The sequence below is a fragment of the Crocodylus siamensis genome, chromosome 9 (genome assembly GCF_052110815.1).
Source record: "Crocodylus siamensis isolate JL-2025a chromosome 9, ASM5211081v1, whole genome shotgun sequence".
NCBI lineage: Eukaryota > Metazoa > Chordata > Crocodylia > Crocodylidae > Crocodylus > Crocodylus siamensis.
The window spans coordinates 16,616,630-16,633,001 of NC_143403.1; the positions used below are offsets into that span (position 1 = coordinate 16,616,630).

Here is a 16,372-nt window from a genome sequence, read left to right on the forward strand (position 1 = left end):
GCCTCTAAGTCTTTTCTTTTGCCACTATATCACAGACAGTTACCTTGTATGTGAACCCTAGTACAAGAATACTTAATTTCTAGTTGGTTAATAATGCGTTTGAAATGAAAAATCAACACAAGCTCTGAAGTGGTCAACCTTAATATCTAGGGGGTTGAAAGAAGCAGCATGGAGCTGTCTCCTAAAGACCAGCATAAGCTTTGACAGGCATTGTGGCATCAAGGACTTTGAAAACTGTGCTAAATACATTTTTAATTTAATAGCACTGAGTAAAGGAACCCCTTAAGGTTACAAAGATTAGGATGCTGGGATGCATTCTGATGGCCTTGATGAATGGCTGTTTATTTAGGTGAGCTGTTACAAGAAAGCAGCACCTGTAGAAAGAGTTCGGTGTCTGTTTTACTCCTCCCCTGGTGCATTTCTCGGTGAGGAAATCTGGTAGGTGCATGTTGGTGTGATGGGATGGAAGGTAGGTGCGTTTCTTCGGGACAGGCTCGGTGGCAGGCGCATCTCGGTGCGAAGGGCTCTGGCACACGCAGCCCCTTGTGGGACAACAACCACGTGCTCCCGGACGTCCCGCATGCGAGCCCCGCCCCCCGCGCAGGGGCTTGAAGCGACCGGAGCGCGCTCCGAGGGGCGGGGCTTTGCTTGCCGGAGCCCAAGCCACGCCCCCTCGGCCTCCGGACGCCCCCTGAGACCGCCGAGCCCGTGAGGCCCGCCCCTTATGCTAATGAACCCCACGCCCCGCCGCCTGCCAGGCTGAGCGCTGCGCAGCCAGCGTCCCACGGCCGTGAGGGGGCGGGGCCTCATCCCACACTACCCAATACCGCGCGGCGTGAGCCAGCCCCGCCCCCGCCCCGCGGCTCAGCTGACTGCCCGGCGGTCACATGACAGGCGAAGTCCGGCGCGGCAGCATGGCGGAGGCGCAGGGGTAAGCGGGGTGCCAGGCCCTGCGCTGAGGGGGAGTCTGCTGAGCCCGGGCTGGGCGCTGGGGCGGGGGCAGCGGTCGCGAAGCAGCCGGTGCTTGGCACATTTCTGTAGCGAGGAGAAAGCCCTGCTTCACCCGCCTTCCAGGAGGGGCTCCGCGGAGAAGGAGCAGCCCTGGACCGCCTCGCATCTGCCTCCCCGAGGGCTGCCGCCACGGGGTTGTTGGCCTGTCCCTGGTCTGCTCACGTCTCGGGGCAGAGCATCACTGGGCAGTGGCGCCCTGCAATCAAGTGACCCCCTCAGCAAGGGGATGGGGGCTTCCAGCTGACATGATGGGCTTGGCACACATGCTGGAGCAGGGCACCAAAAGGCCTGGGTCGTGTGTGTAAACCACAGGCCTGCCCCCTCCTTCTTTAGCCTCCTAGCTTCTGTAGTTAGTTCCTTTTACTTGTAATGAAAACCTCTCATCTGTTCTCCTTCAAATGAATGGTGTTAGAAAATGCGGGGGTAGCCTTCCTCTGAAGCGTGGGGCATGGCCCTGTACCTGGTGTCTCTCAAGTGTATATCGACAGCATTTAACAGAAACAGGATGTTGGCAGCTGTGGTTCTCCCGCTTTACCTGCACCAGGTTAGGGTGTTAAGCCTGTGTCGGGTCAGGGTTGATGGTAGACTTATGCAGAGTCTAGATTATGGTTTGCATGGGGTGGTATGGGTAGGGAAGATCCTGCCTCAGGCAGAGGGTTGCATTAGCTGACCTCTGGGTCTCCTTTTCAGCCCCACTTCTCTATGACGAAGTCAACAGCAGACTTTGCACTGCAAATGGATCAGCCTATAGGCAGGAAGATTAGCAAGCTATTGATTTAAGGTGGCTGATGTTTTAGATTATTATCATTAGCAATGAGGAAAATATTCTTGGCTGTTTTACTGTGTGTATTTGCAGCATGGATACACAGTAGCTGCTTTTGCTGTTTCCTTTGGAGAGTTAGATTTTCCCTTTCTCACATGGTCATAATACTTGACGTGGAAATAAATGTTCTTAACAAATATTAACTAGGATTAACTTATATTGTAGTTTATCTCTTAAAATATATTGTTAGTGAAGAAAGGTTAATCTGTTCAGAAGTGCTGGCAGTTTACTGGCAAGAAAAATGAAAGCAGAGTAGAGAGGCACCTTTATAGACTAAATCAGAGATTCTTAAGTTTTTATTAGTCCAGCTTTGCTTCATCAGCTGTTTTATGAAGGAAGCTTCAATCCTGGCTACTCAATACCAGTGGAATGTTATGTGTGTTTTACAAATAGGCAAACTGAAGCACAGGAAGGTTAAAAGACTTGCTGGGAAACAGTGGAAGACCCAGAAATACAATAGGATTCTTGAGTCCTGCTGGGTTTTTTGATAAGATCAGATAGATCCAACAGGAACAAAATGTAACATTTCTGAAAGTAGTCAAACTTCAGATAAGCTTTGAATGTCAGGATGTCTATGATAAAAGAAAGAGGCACTTTTAAAAAAGATTATATCTTCATGCTCTTAGCTGCATTCACTTTCAGTATGGTATTGAGTATAAGGAGCTCTTGTTCTAATTCTATTATAAAGTCGTGTTTTCACTGGTGTGGACTGGGTGAATGTTTACATGTCTCTTGCAATGCACATGAAACAAATGCTTGGAGAGTTGTCTTTAGAAAAAACAGTCCTATTTTAATTTTATGCAAGTATTATATTACAATAAATATGATCAATGGGACTACTCACATTTATTTCTTAGATTATAAAATCAACAGAATTACGTGGATATAAGTATCTGTAGGATTAATGACCAAATTTATCCATGTAACTTCCCAGCTCAGTAGCATATATCAAAAATATCCAATCTTGTCAGGAAGTCGAAAGTCATTGTAGCATAGCTGGTTTTAGGTCATCACAAAAACAGCTCTTTTGGTTTTTGAGCTGTTGGTGTAAGTACATAAAGATCAAGTGAGTTTCATCTGCCTATGAGGTACCACTTAAGTGGTAAGACAGTCAACAGACTGCCATGTCTGGTGTTTCAGGGATGTCAAATTCATCCAACCCATGAGGTGTGCAGGGCTGAGGCTGAAATGGGCCCACAGGTTGGCTCTGTGTGTCAGTTTCAGTGCATGGGGCCAGTACAATGCGAGTGTGCAAAGCACATGCCAGTGGCGTATGGGACCAGTCCAGGGTATATATTGGATGGAGCACTTATACTGGATTGGCCCAGCTTTCTTGCTTCAGTGCACAGGGCCAGTCTGTGGGCCCCGATCCAGATGGCTACTGGGTCTAGTGTACAGGACTGGTCCAGTGCAGGCATCATGTGCAACATGTGTCCTAGACCAGCCCCATGTGCGGTGTGCTTGCTGGCTCCAGTCCCAGGTGTATTTTGCTTGTGGTGCACAGGGGCTTGTCAGAGATGCATAGGCAGCACTGGAATGACAGGGCTCCAGAGGCCAGATCTGCCATGCCCCTATCTTTGATACCCCTGCTGTGTCTGAAATTCCTGTTTAGTGTTGCATTCCTAAATGCTGCCGACATCACTTTTCAGTGTCACTGCTGTTAATAGAAAATCAGCCCTAAGGGCAAGCAGGCTGCTTTCTTGGGGGTTCTTATGTAGCCTAAGTGGGGTGGGTTGGGGGGGAAGTGATGCATTTGAAGGTGGAAAGAAGACAATAGATGGGCATGCATGGAGCCTGATTCCACTAATTTGGGCAACACTTTAATGGATTCTGCTCCTATTGTGGTCAGCCTGTCTAGGCTTCTGCAGGGTTGCCTGTCATTGTGGTACCTAAATGCCGAGAAAAGAACAAACAGAAGAAAGAGGAAAATAAACAAAAAGACCACACCAGGCAATTTGTTGTATTAAAAAAATTCAGCCCCTTTCCCACAAAACCAAACTTTTAACTCTGTATAATTTTCAGTGTGGACATTTGGTATCTTGGCTAGCAAGGTTATGTGAGTTCATGCTGTGTACTCTATAAAGTGTTCAGGGAAGAATTTGAGCTGCTGAATAGAACTTTGCAAGAACTGCTCTCCCCCCCCCCCCCCAAAAAAAAAACCCAAAAAAACCAAACAACAAAAAACAAAAAACCCCCAACATTTAGCTCAACCTGCTGTGTCCTACAAAACTTGCTATGGGAATCCAGCATTTTTAGCTAATAGCGTTCTGTTGTCAAAGTCACAAAATAAAGTTCAACATAATAGTATTTTTGGAGCACTGTTTCTTAGCTGTGCTTTTCAGTTCAAATTTTGATGTCAGTTAATCTCTGGCAGGGCCACCTAATGACATGATGGTGTCTTTTAGGTACCACTGTGTCCACAACTTTGCCCTCATCCCCATAAAATGGTCCCGAAGTGGTTGCATTTCTTGGATTTTAATGCATTGGCGGACATGTTAGGTTGCTAATAAAGGATGTTTTATTAATAAATTAGACTGAAGTTTCCAAGTATTGTTGTAGCCTGAAGTAGTTATTACAGTTGGAGCTTGTCCTTGGTAGTCAAAGGTCTGAATGTGATTAAAAAGTTAATCATAATCGCCATTAAGTTTTAAAATGCAATCCTAACAGCATCCTATCAAGTCCAGGTTGTGGGGATATGTGCTGATGAGGGAGATGATCAAACATTTTTTTTAAACTGCAGATGCAGCATAAAGCCCTCAAGTAAAGGTTAATGTTTTTCCTTTAAGGGGAAAGTGTGAGCCAAGCTGCGCCAAACACCTGCATTTTTTCTTGTGCTCTGTTGTAGTGGCTGCTTTACCATGCCAGCCTATAATGTCATAAAATCATAGAAAATGAGGGCTGGAAAGGACCTCAGAAGGTCATCTAGTCCATCCCCTGCTACATCATCCCAAGCAAAGCTTTGTCTAGCCATTCTTAAAAACCTCCAAGGATGGAGATTCCACCACCTCTCTGGGTACCTTTCCAGTGTTTTACTACCTTTCTAGTGAGAAAATTCTTCCTAATATCTAACATAAACTTCCCTTGTTGCAGCCTGAGGCCATTGCACCTTGTTCTGTCATCTGCCACCACTGAGAACAGTCCGGCTCCAAACCCCACTTCAGATAGTTGAAGGCTGCTATTAAATCCCCTCTCAGTCTTCTCTTCTCCAAACTAAATAAGCCCAGTTCCCTCAGCCTCTCCTCATCGGTCATGTGCCCCAGCCCCCAAATCATTATTGTTGCCCTTTGCTAGACTCTCTCCAATTTGTCTACACCCTTTCTGTAGTGGGGCCCCCAAAACTGAACACAGTACTCCAGGTGTGGCCTCACCAGTTATGAATAGAGGGGCATAATCACTTCCTTGAACTTACTGGTAACACGCCTACTGATGCAGCCCAGTATGTTGTTGGCCTTCTTTGCAACAAGGGCACACTGCTGGCTCATATTCAGTTTATTGTTCACTGTAACCCCCAGGTCCTTTTCTGCAGAGCTGCTGCTTAGCCAGTCAGCCCTCATCCTGTACCAGTGCATGGGGTTGTTCCGTCCTAAGTGCTGGACTTTGCACTTGTCCTTGTTGAACCTCACAAGATTTCTTTTGGCCCAGTCTTCCAATTTGTCTCAGTCACTCTGAATCGTAGCCCTGCCCTCCAGTGTATCTACTGCTGCCCTAAGCTTGGTGTCATCCTCAGACTTGCTGAGGGTGCACTCTGTGCCATCTTCCAGGTCATTGATGCAGACATTGAACAAAACTGGCCCCAGGACTGATCCTGGGGCACTCAAGCCATTGATTACTACCCTCTGAGCCTGATGCTTCAACTAGGTTTTTACCATCTATTAATCCATCCCATACTTCTTTGGCTTGCCTGCCAGAATGCTGTGGGAGACCGTATGAAAAGCCTTGCTAAAATCAAGGTATGCCACATCCACTGGTCTCCCCATGTCTACAGAGCCAGTCATCTCATCAAAGAAGGCAATCAGGTTGGTCAGGCATGATGTGCCTTCTTTTTCCCTTTGTCCGTATGGTTGTATATTGTGGTGTAAGAGCATCTGAATAGGTCTCTCTGTATGCATGCCCTCTTTTTCCTATTATGCTGATATCAGGACAAATGAAATTTATTAGAATCTATGCTAGATTATTTTCTGTTTCACAATCACTCTTGGCCTGAGTAATCTTGTTTGGACTATGTAAATTTGTTATATAGCCCAGCATGCATTACTGCAGTATAATACAAAGCAGGCTCTAACCTGAAAAGCTAGCCCTTCACTTCTATTTAAAATTAAAATGTTGTAAATCTTAAAAATACATCTTGCCAGGATTGTGCAGACTTGCTTTACACATTCCTATGGCTGGGATTATTCTACAATGAAAGCTTAGTCTTTTCTTCACTTGGGTTGTGTCTCACAGCTAGTGAACTATATATAAATCCCTAAACTTATCAATAATCAGGTTTGAACTCTGTGCATCATGTGCTGAACTCCTAGATAATACTATCCTAAAGTCAGATTAGAGAAGATTTGTATTCTATCTTTCACCTTCTAAAACTATTTACACTGTTATATCAAAGTGTTATAAGCAAGTAAAATAAAAGAATTTTATTAGCTTTCTTATGCTGTGTCTGCAGTAAGAAATCATTTGGCTTAGGTTCCTGATGATAATGTCTTTCCTGAGTTTGTTCTACATAGTTATAAATCAAAGGTTACCTTTCAGACTTGTAAGTTTCCATGAAAGCCAGACAATAATTAATACATGAAGGCACATTGCTTTAGTACTTTAAGGTTAACCTGGTTCAATTTTTCTCATCCTAGCAACAGTTCACCATAGGAACAATGTAACTGAATGCACTAGTATCATCTCTCTTAAAAACATTGTATCTGATAGAAAATGACCTTCCAGCTGCTAAGAAGAATGTCTTCAATAAGCTGACAGGAAACAGGTTGAACTATATTGAACAAGCTGAACTTAAATCATTGGTTTTTATTGTTAATACTACAGATGAGTGCTGTTGTGAAGCTCAAGATCACTTTTTCTTTATTGTAAATATAAAATGGATGAATACTACCTCAGATTCTTTTCCTTCCAACTGATGAAATCACTCCTATAGTAAATTAAAACCAACTGCAACCATAATGTCTGGAGCTAAAACTCTAAAATATGTAATTATGGATTCACCACAACTAGATTATGAGTCATCATATACATTTATAGGATTTCAAATGCTTGAATTACTTTTGCCTCTTTTGAACAAAAGGAGATCCTCTTGGTAAAATAGTGAGTAGTCAAATAAAAATAATTAATTTAGGCAGTGACATAGTGCGAAGATGTAGTTAAAATCTTATCTAAACCATGATAGATCAACTTTATGTAACACTATATTTTGGGTGGACTGATTCTTTTTAAAGAATTATATCCCTAACCTAAACATAATTCAAACAAATTGAAGTACTACAGAAAATTTGTAAAGGATTATAGCTAGGATTGCTTATTTATAATTAATAGTATTAGTATTAATAGTATTAGTTTGTGGAAATTGACCCAGTTCTAGAGAAACATCCAGTGATTGTACAGTAGTATTTAGGATTGAGAAGGGTTGCTTGCGTTAAGTCCACTCTCCTGAGTTTTCAGCTAATTGTGTGTCCAAAACTGTCTGCCAGATGTCTACACTGACCTGTCTTGCATGCCATAAATGCAAAGAGTGCATCCAGATGAGTGCGCATGTGCTTCTTGCAGCATCCCAAATCAGTTTGAGATGCTGCAAAAGGCGCACTGCGAATGAAAAATGGGCTCAAAATTTGATATCTGTATATCCAGCTATCAACCCCCCCAAAAAAGCCTAGGAGGGGAGGGGGATCAGGAAATGAAGCAGGGCATGGCTTGAGGTAACCTGGAAGCTGGTCCTCTGGAGAGATGCACTGGTTTCTGGCCAGAGTGTCTCTATGTGCTTCTGCTACCCCAGCCCCTGGGGCACATACCCTTAGCATGCTGAGGCAAGCAGAAGCACAGCAATATATAAACCTGTTTTGTGTTAATCTTACTCTTTGGTCTTTTTTCCTTTCACTCTTCCTTTCATTTCTGTTTACAAATCTAGTCTTTGTTCTCTTTTAATTCCTCTGTCCTTTGGATCTGGTCACAATTCTGTTTCCTTCTTTGGGCCAGCTGCTTTTTCCTTTTTTCTGTGCCATCCCATCAGTACCTGTTCCCCCACCACCCAGCATGCTAAGTTAACTCCTTGTTTCTTCCCCCCCCTTCCATTAATTGGTTGCTTTCTTTACCTTGTTTCCATGGTCACAGGCCTACATGGTTTTTCCTTCCTTGTCTGAAGGTCTGCTCATCTCACAATCTTTTTCTTTGGCTGATGTCTGTGCCGGTATTTCTAGCCCTTGGATATTTCACTCTGAGCTCCATCATGTGATACTTCATGCATTTAGTAGGTCACTGGTACTCTGGGTTTGAGTCCTGTAGGCCACAAACTTTGGGGAAACCAAGCTTCAGGCACTGAACTTGGGGACACTGAGCTTTATTTGTGTCCCCTCCTATCCCCCCATTAATTTTCTCTGTGCAAACAGTATGCATGTATCAAAAACATTGTCATTTATATGTACTTCTGCTGTCTTTTTCCATTCTGTCACTGGTTGACCTGCTGTAGCTTTCTCTTGATGCTGCATAGTATTTGTTAATGTAATTTTGTCAGTATTAACATAACCTTTCTATTTTTTCAGCAACTCATTTTTTCCTGTCTCTCATTTTTGCTCTGTTATGGCATATCTTTCAGGGCTGTGCGAAGCTTCGGTCTCTGATTAGATTCAGCAGAGATTTGGCCCAATTTGGTGGCTGGATCTCCAAATCCGAATCGAATCAAAGGACCCTGTAATCTCTCTGAACTGATTCAGAGAGATTACAAAGATTTGGAGATTCAGACCTAGACACTGCTTTAAATGTGTTTTTTCTATATACCTCAAGGTACCGGGCAGCTCGTGAAGGCTGCAATGCTGGGGCGGATGGAGCGTCCCACAGGAGGGGGTGTGTGTGGGGGGAGTGCTCCCCAGCGTGCTCGGCAGCAGACCTGGAAGTGGATCAGAAGCACTTCCAGACCACTTCTGGCTTTGCCACCGAGCATATGGAGGGCCCCCCTGTGCTCCTGTGGGACGCTCTATCTGCCCAAGCATTGTAATGTTCGCAAGCTGGGCTGGGTTCCTCAAGGTATATGGAAAATACTGTTAAAGCTGTGTCTATCGCCGAATCACTGATTCTCTGAATCCGCATTGAATCTTCAGATTCGGATTCACCGAATAGAACTGAGGACAGTGATCTGAATCAACAAATTTTATCACTGTCCTCGATTTGGGGCAGATTTGGGGCGCATAATCTTAATATCTTTGCAGCCTGACATTATAGTCATTTTGTACATCTTTTTTTTTTTTTTTTACTTCTAGTTTGTTTAATAGTTTATTTAACTAACTCATGTGACATTTTATGGACTAAAACTGAAACCATTTATACGCACTGTTACATTTACTGTTCATATGACTACATTTTTAAAAATTATTTCAGTCTTTCTTTCCTAAATGCCACATACAGTAGTGAGTAGAGAAAGAGAGATCCACTCATGACTTCTATAGCCAAATGAATGTGTTACAAACTAATCTTAAACGTGATTTAACTTTCCTCTGTGTGTTAATTTTAAAATAACCCAGTGCCCCTCAGTGATATTTCTAGTGTGTTACCTTGTGACAGTTACTGATTTTTAAAACATCTTTTCTAGACCCTGTTTTTGGCTGGGAAAAGAAACTTTGAAAGTGCCAGCAGCACTCTTTGCCCTAAACAGAAAGCGGCTGTGTGATCGACTGAGGCAGAATAAGGATGTCCAGAAGAATTCCATCGTCCTGTTGCAGGGTGGAGAGGATGCCCAGAGATACTGTACTGATACTGGCATTGTCTTCCGCCAGGTAAGATTTAGGCTTTATATGCAGAAACAAAACTTCGACTTGCGCTTTATCTCAGCTGTTCATTTTGCCTCTTCATTTAACTTCTCCTCCCCTTTATTTCAGAAGTACATTTCCCTTAGATTGTTTCACTCCACCCTTGTTTAAAGAGTTTTGCTCCCATGTTGTTTCTGGTAGAAGGTTATTGACTAAATTCTGAATTAGCATGTTTTTGATGTTGGTTCTCTGGGACTTGGGGCTGTTCTCTTCATGTTGAGCATAGAGAGCCTATTTCTTTTGATAGCTTATGTACTCTTTCTCTGCATGTTACCCAGTTTGGTTTCAGACCTGGTTGAGATCTCTAGGCATGACCACACTGTGGATACCCAGTAATAATAATGAACTTAGAAATTGAGCTGTTTGTCCTCAGACTAACTTAGGCGTTATGTCTGTCCTGGGTCACAGAAACTTTAATCTTCTGACTGTGACCCTAACATTTCATTAGGGGTATAAATTCTAATGAAGCCTTCTTACTGCTGCTGACATTTAAAGATAATCTAACTAATAGGAGTGTGTGAAACGGGCTGTATTCAATTCGGATTTGGCCCAAATTGGGGGACCGCGATTTGATTAGTTGATTCAGATCATTGTCCCAGTTCAATTCAGCCGAGTCCGAATCTGAAGATTCAATGCTGATTCGGAGAATCTGCGATTCGGTCATAGACAGAGCTTTAAATGTTTTTTTTCTGCATACCTTGAGGTACGAGGTGCGGCTTGTGAACGCTGAGATGGTGGGGTGGATGGAGTGTCTCACAGGAGCATGGAGGTGCCCCTGCATGCTTGGTACCCCTGCACCCCCCTTGGGTGCAGACCCAGGAGGCACCAGTCGCCAAGCTGGGCAGTAGGGGGACGGTCCCCTGCACACTCAGTGGCAGACCTGGAAGTGGACCAGAAGTACTCCTGGTCCACTTCCAGGTCTGCCACTGAGTGCATTGCGGACAGCCCCATGCTTCCATGGGATAGCCCCATGCTTCCATCTGCCCTAGCATCTCAGAATTCATGAGCCTCAGGGTACCATGAGGTATGTAGAAAAAACGTTTTAAAGCTGTGTCTGTGTCCGAATTGTTGAATCCCTGTGATTCCATTCAGAGAGATTAAAGGGTCTCTTGATTTGATTTGGATTTGGAGATTCGGCTGCCGAATCGGGCTGAATCTTCGTGGCCGAATCTCCACCAAATCAAATCAGTAACCAAAGCTTCGGACGGCCCTACTAACTACCTACCAGTATATACTGTCACAAGTTAGAATTTACTACAAATGTTTGTATCTACACAAGACGTTTACTGCGGAGTTGTCTAATTAGATCGTGGTAAAGTTTCAGCATCTGTGTGTGCATCCCTTTTTGGATGCAGGAGACCAATTAAATTTGCTGTAAGTTAGTACTCGTAAACACAAGTACTACGCTGTGGCCGCATTCTTTAGTGCACAGCAAATGCACGTGTAGATGCTGACAGGGCTGGCTTGGGGAATGAGGGTGTTTCGTTGCAGGGAGCTGCCTGCTGGCCAGCCCCACACTGGAGCACCCTCGTACCACAGCCAGCCCCTCGGTAGGATGTTGACTGGGGACGGAGCAGCGTTGGGCTGAGAGACTGACTCCCCGGGCTCTCTGCCAGCCACCCAGCTCAACATGGTGTGGTTCTGGGCACATGCGTAAATGTGGCACCCAGGAGCAATAAACTCTGGTGCAATATGTGCCAGAGTTTGTGTCTCACAAATTTCATGTGTAGGTGTGCTGAGTGTCGTTCAAAATTGACTTCCAGAAGCAACTTTACAGTTCTTTGGCTCAGGCCACAACCATATCACTAGTTAATTTCATGCTGAGCATATTGGGCTAGTCCTCAGAAGGAGTTCAGCGTAATTGAATGATTTCAGTTAGAATTTAAGCTTAGTAGGTTATCTTGCTACAGGCTACTATCTTCTGCTTTGCCAGTTACCAAATGAGGTCTAGATGGGTCTCGGGAACCCCACCCTGCATCCAGGGTGGCGAGACTACCTCCTTTATCGGGTCCTCAGCCTTGTCCTCCCCGAAGTAGTTCCGTCCAAGACTTTGTTCTTATGACCTTTATACCTTTCTGTCTCCTGTCCCCATGGCCCCTTCCAATCACATGAAGCTTCTAGCCTCATCACCTTTTATTGGTTAGATCATCTCTTGCCGCTAAGCAGGGTCACCTTGGGCTTTGCCGTGTTCCCATTTCCACAGCTGTTATTTCTGGGTTTTTTTCCAGATCCATTAGTTGCTGAAAGCAGTTCCCCTTTTCGTATTTTTGGCCGATCAGCAGATGCATTAGGTCATCACCCTGTGGTTTCTGGGTTCCGCAAAACTGACCCCCCACCTCCAGGCTGCCAGCTTGGCCTCCTCCCAAAGGCCTCTTCAGGATGGGCCTTACAGTTCATTAGGTGGCTGTGCCCTTGTTTTTAGGGAATGATGCATAGTTCTTATAAGGTTTTACTATCCTTTCCTTTCTCTTCCTCACCATTTTTGTCATTTCTCTTTGCCTCCTTTCCAAGTTCTGTTCATTTCTTTCCCAATGTAAAATAACTTGACTTAAGGGTTATGGTCACCTGTGCTACGTTTTTTTTTTATTGCTGCTGCCTCCTTTCCAAGGAAATGTGCTCTGTTCCTTTCTATTTTGTCCAAAACTCTGCTTCACCTTAAGGCTATGCCCAGAAGACATAATAAGCCTGTTGTTTTTGCTTTAGTTTGGCTTTTCCCCCACCTCATCTGACCATTTCATTTTGTTGTCTTTATGTTTGTATCACTGAAAAAGTAATTACCGTCTGAAGTATTGTGTAATCTGAAAAAGAAAACAGGTTTCAAAGCAAAAGTAATTTAATTTAAGTTACAGTATTTGCTGAAATATAAAATGGGGTCCCTCTCCCCCAGTCAGCATGGGGAGTAACACCCCTGGTTTTATATTCACATACCAGAAAATCCCATTAAATACATTATCTATCATTAAACTGCTGCTTGAAGCAGCATTTGTTCAGTCATGGAAACCAGCTATGAACTTGACTAAATACAGCCAACACTGAGCATGCCTGTAGAACACATGGCCCATATTGGACAACCATACTGATGGGAACCTAACACAAGGGGCAGGCTTCGTGGCTGCAGCAGGGCCTAGCAGACCTGCAGTTTTCACCCCCCTCTGCCCCAAGATGGGTACAGTCCCACAGGCACCCATGACACAAGTTTTGCCTGTCAGCAGCTACAGGGGCAGGGCCCCAGAACCCAGAAGCCCTGCACCTATCTCCTTGACAGCTGGCAGGCTTCAGCAGGGGCTAGCAGGTCTGCAGCTTTCACCCTGCTGTGCCTTAACACACAGAGTGTCACCCATGTCACAAGTTTTCCTTGTCCGCAGCTTGAGGTACAGTTTCCCCCAAACCCCTCCACCTATCTCCTTGAAACTTGGCAGGCTTTGTTTCCTCAGCAGGGACTAGCGTGCCTGCAGTTTTGACCCCGCTGTGGCTTCACACGTACATGTGACATGAGTTTTACTTTCAAGACTTTGGGGTGCAATTTCCCCAACCCCCCTGCACTTATCTCCTTAAAACTTGGCAGGCTTCATGGCCTTAGAAGGGGCTACCATTCCTGCAAGATTCATCCAAATCAGGGCACAGAGTAGGCAATTCCTGCAGTTCTGTGTCTAAAGTTTTATAGGCTGTTTCGATCTTCCCCATTAAACTTTGAAACAGCAAACCCGTTTCGATGGTTACAGGGGTGGGCAAATGAGAATAGGATGGGGTTCAATACTGATGAGTGCAGGATGCTGCACTTGGGCAGAAGAACTAGCAGCATACCTATAGGTTAGGGAACTCTCTTCTCGAAAGCACAGTGGCAGAAAGAGATCCTGGAGTCATTATTGATTCCAAGATGAACATGGGCCACCAATGCGAGGACATGGTCAGTAGGGCTAACTGCATCTTGTTGTGTGTCCAGAGATGCATCACAAGCAAGGCCAAGGAGGTGATCCTCCCCCTCTGATATTGGCCAGGCCGCAGTTAGAGTACTGCATCCAGTTCTGGGTGCTGCACTTCAGGAGGGATGTGGACAGCATTCGGAGGGTCCAGAGGAGGGCCGCTCACATGATCCGGGGATAGTAGAGCAGACCCCATGAGGAGAGGCTGCGGGACCTTAACCTCTTCAGCCTTCACAAGAGAAGGCTGAGAGGGGACCTGGTGGCTGTCTATAAACTTACTATGGGGGACCAGCGGGGAATGGGAGAGACTTTGTTCCCCCAAGCGCCTCCCGGAGTAACAAGGAATAATGGCCGTAAGTTGTTAGAGTAGGTTCAGACTAGACATCAGAAGGCACTACTTCACAGTCAGGGCCTCTAGGATCTGGAACCAACTTCCAAAGGAAGTGGTGCTGGCCCCTACCTTGGGGTCTTTAAGAGGAGGCTTGACGATTACCTAGCTGGGGTCATTTGAGCCCAGTTTTCTCTCCTGCCCAGGGCTGGGGGTCAGACTAGAAGATCTGCAAGGTCTCTTCTGACCTTATATCTATGAATCTATGTTTCGAATCAGAACAAAATTTGAAACAGAACGCTGTTAACATCGTCAAAAATCGAAATGCTGGTTGAAATAGAATGCTGCCATTTCGCACAGCCGTACTGAACAGGACCTTTCTTTCCTGTTTTGCCATGATTACTGTTTCTTCACTAGCCTTAATTGTCTGGCAAACTTTACTATACTACTATGTAGATGAGGGGCACTGTTGCCCCTCTCAGCCTGTTGCATGTGATTGTGACCCTGCCCTGCAAGGGGTGGACCTGGACCAGGCAGCCCCATGCCTCACGTGCATATCAATTTTTGGAGGTGCTAATTAGCATGTGAATCCTTTGGGGATATCTGGAGTATACACACGTACTGAGGAAAACGGGGGGTTTGGGGTCACCCTGGCTTGAAATGCCATTGACTTTTCTGGGGCAGAGCCGAATGAACTATTCTGAGCCATTTGGCTCTGGACTGATATCATGCACAGTTGGCACTATGTATAAGCAGATATAAAAGTGTGTGTATGGAGTACCTGTGCTGAAACTTGTAGCAGTTTGCAACAAGTTAACATGATCAATTCTGGGTGATCTGAGGCTGTAGGTACCCATAGCAATTTGCGTATATGCACAATACAAATTACTATGCGTGTTTATTCAAGGTCAAGTGTTTTTGATCCCTTATTTAAAATTAACAAGTTTTCCTGTTTTAAAGTATGGGAGGAATGGGGAAAGGGGCATGGAGTAGGCAATTCCCACAGTTCTGTGTCTGGTCCTGAGTCTGAGTTGTGGGTAGAATCAGACCCACAGCTGCCTTCTGTCCCACCTGTGCTTGCCCTCTGCAGCTTCTGCCCTGTTTTCCCTACTGTAGCAGTTGGAGGGGGAAGGATTTTAAGACAATCCTGTGATAATTAGATTCTATAGTTGAAAAATTGAACAAGTTTATAAATTTTCCATATACAGAATCTAATTATTGGGGTGGTCATCTTATATAAGGGTTATCTTGTATATTCAACTAAATACAATATCATTAATCGATTATTGTCACTGTGCTGCATTCCATTAATGTCTTGGGGGGCTGGAGAAGTGAGGAATTTATTCTGTAATGATTTTTTTTTTTTGTATTTTATTTAGGAATCTTATTTCCATTGGACTTTTGGAGTGACTGAAGCAGACTGCTATGGAGCAGTTGATGTTGATACTGGAAAATCGATTCTATTTGTCCCCAAACTCCCTGAAAGCTATGCGATTTGGATGGGAAAGTAAGGCATTGCTCCCCCTCCCCTCAATATAGACCATTTACATCACAATTTTGATGCAGCTGTTAACTGTATGCATAATGTAATCAGTTGATACCTCAGGTTTTGAGGTGATTTTAATAATAGCAAGAAGTGCTGGATTAACCACAGTGAAGATGTGAAATCTTCCGTTTAGTTACAGAACTAGGAATGTATGCAGCGTGCATTTCTAGGCTGCCCTGATTTACCTCAGCCCTAACTTGGAGAGATCTATCCTAATAGTGAAGAGGTAGCCCAGTATCTGCTTAAACCTGTTTTTTAGATTCCTTGCTGAGATTACCAGCAAAGAGATCATTTTGCAGTGACATGCTGTCTGAAGCATGATTTTTTTAGAAGAATGGAGCTAAATTTAAAGAAGCTTATTTCATGTGTACCCAGTACATATAAATAATCAGAATATTTAATCACTTAGGCTGTTATATTGTTCAAGATGACAAAAAATTAAATTGATGCATAATCGCTGATGATGCTGGCTCAGTCATTAATTTATCATGTGATCTTTGGTAAATTACTTGATCTGTTTGCATTTAAAATAAAACTCAGTATAAAAGAATTCCAAGTGAAAACGGTGTTGTGAAGTTTCCTGTATAACATATGTATATAAGTACCTGCTGTCATGAAGAGCTGAGCAGTTTCTCTGTGGATTGCCTTGAGGCTTGTGAGCAGCTCACAGGCTCAAACCTTAAATTATAATTATGATGTGAGTCTGACATTCCTGTCATTTAAAGG

At 44.2% G+C, this 16,372-nt stretch overlaps 1 protein-coding gene across 1 annotated transcript in view; it reads left to right on the plus strand.

Annotated features, from left to right (window-relative positions):
* Nucleotides 1-782: 782 nt before the first annotated feature.
* PEPD (peptidase D) overlaps nucleotides 783-16,372 on the plus strand; it is a 215,007-nt gene continuing 199,417 nt past the window's right edge. The window contains exons 1-3 of the mRNA XM_090063288.1: nucleotides 783-931; nucleotides 9,633-9,816; nucleotides 15,480-15,607. Coding sequence (XP_089919414.1) covers nucleotides 888-931; nucleotides 9,633-9,816; nucleotides 15,480-15,607 — 356 coding nt within the window. The 5' untranslated portion in view covers nucleotides 783-887. The remainder of the gene's footprint in view (nucleotides 932-9,632; nucleotides 9,817-15,479; nucleotides 15,608-16,372) is intronic.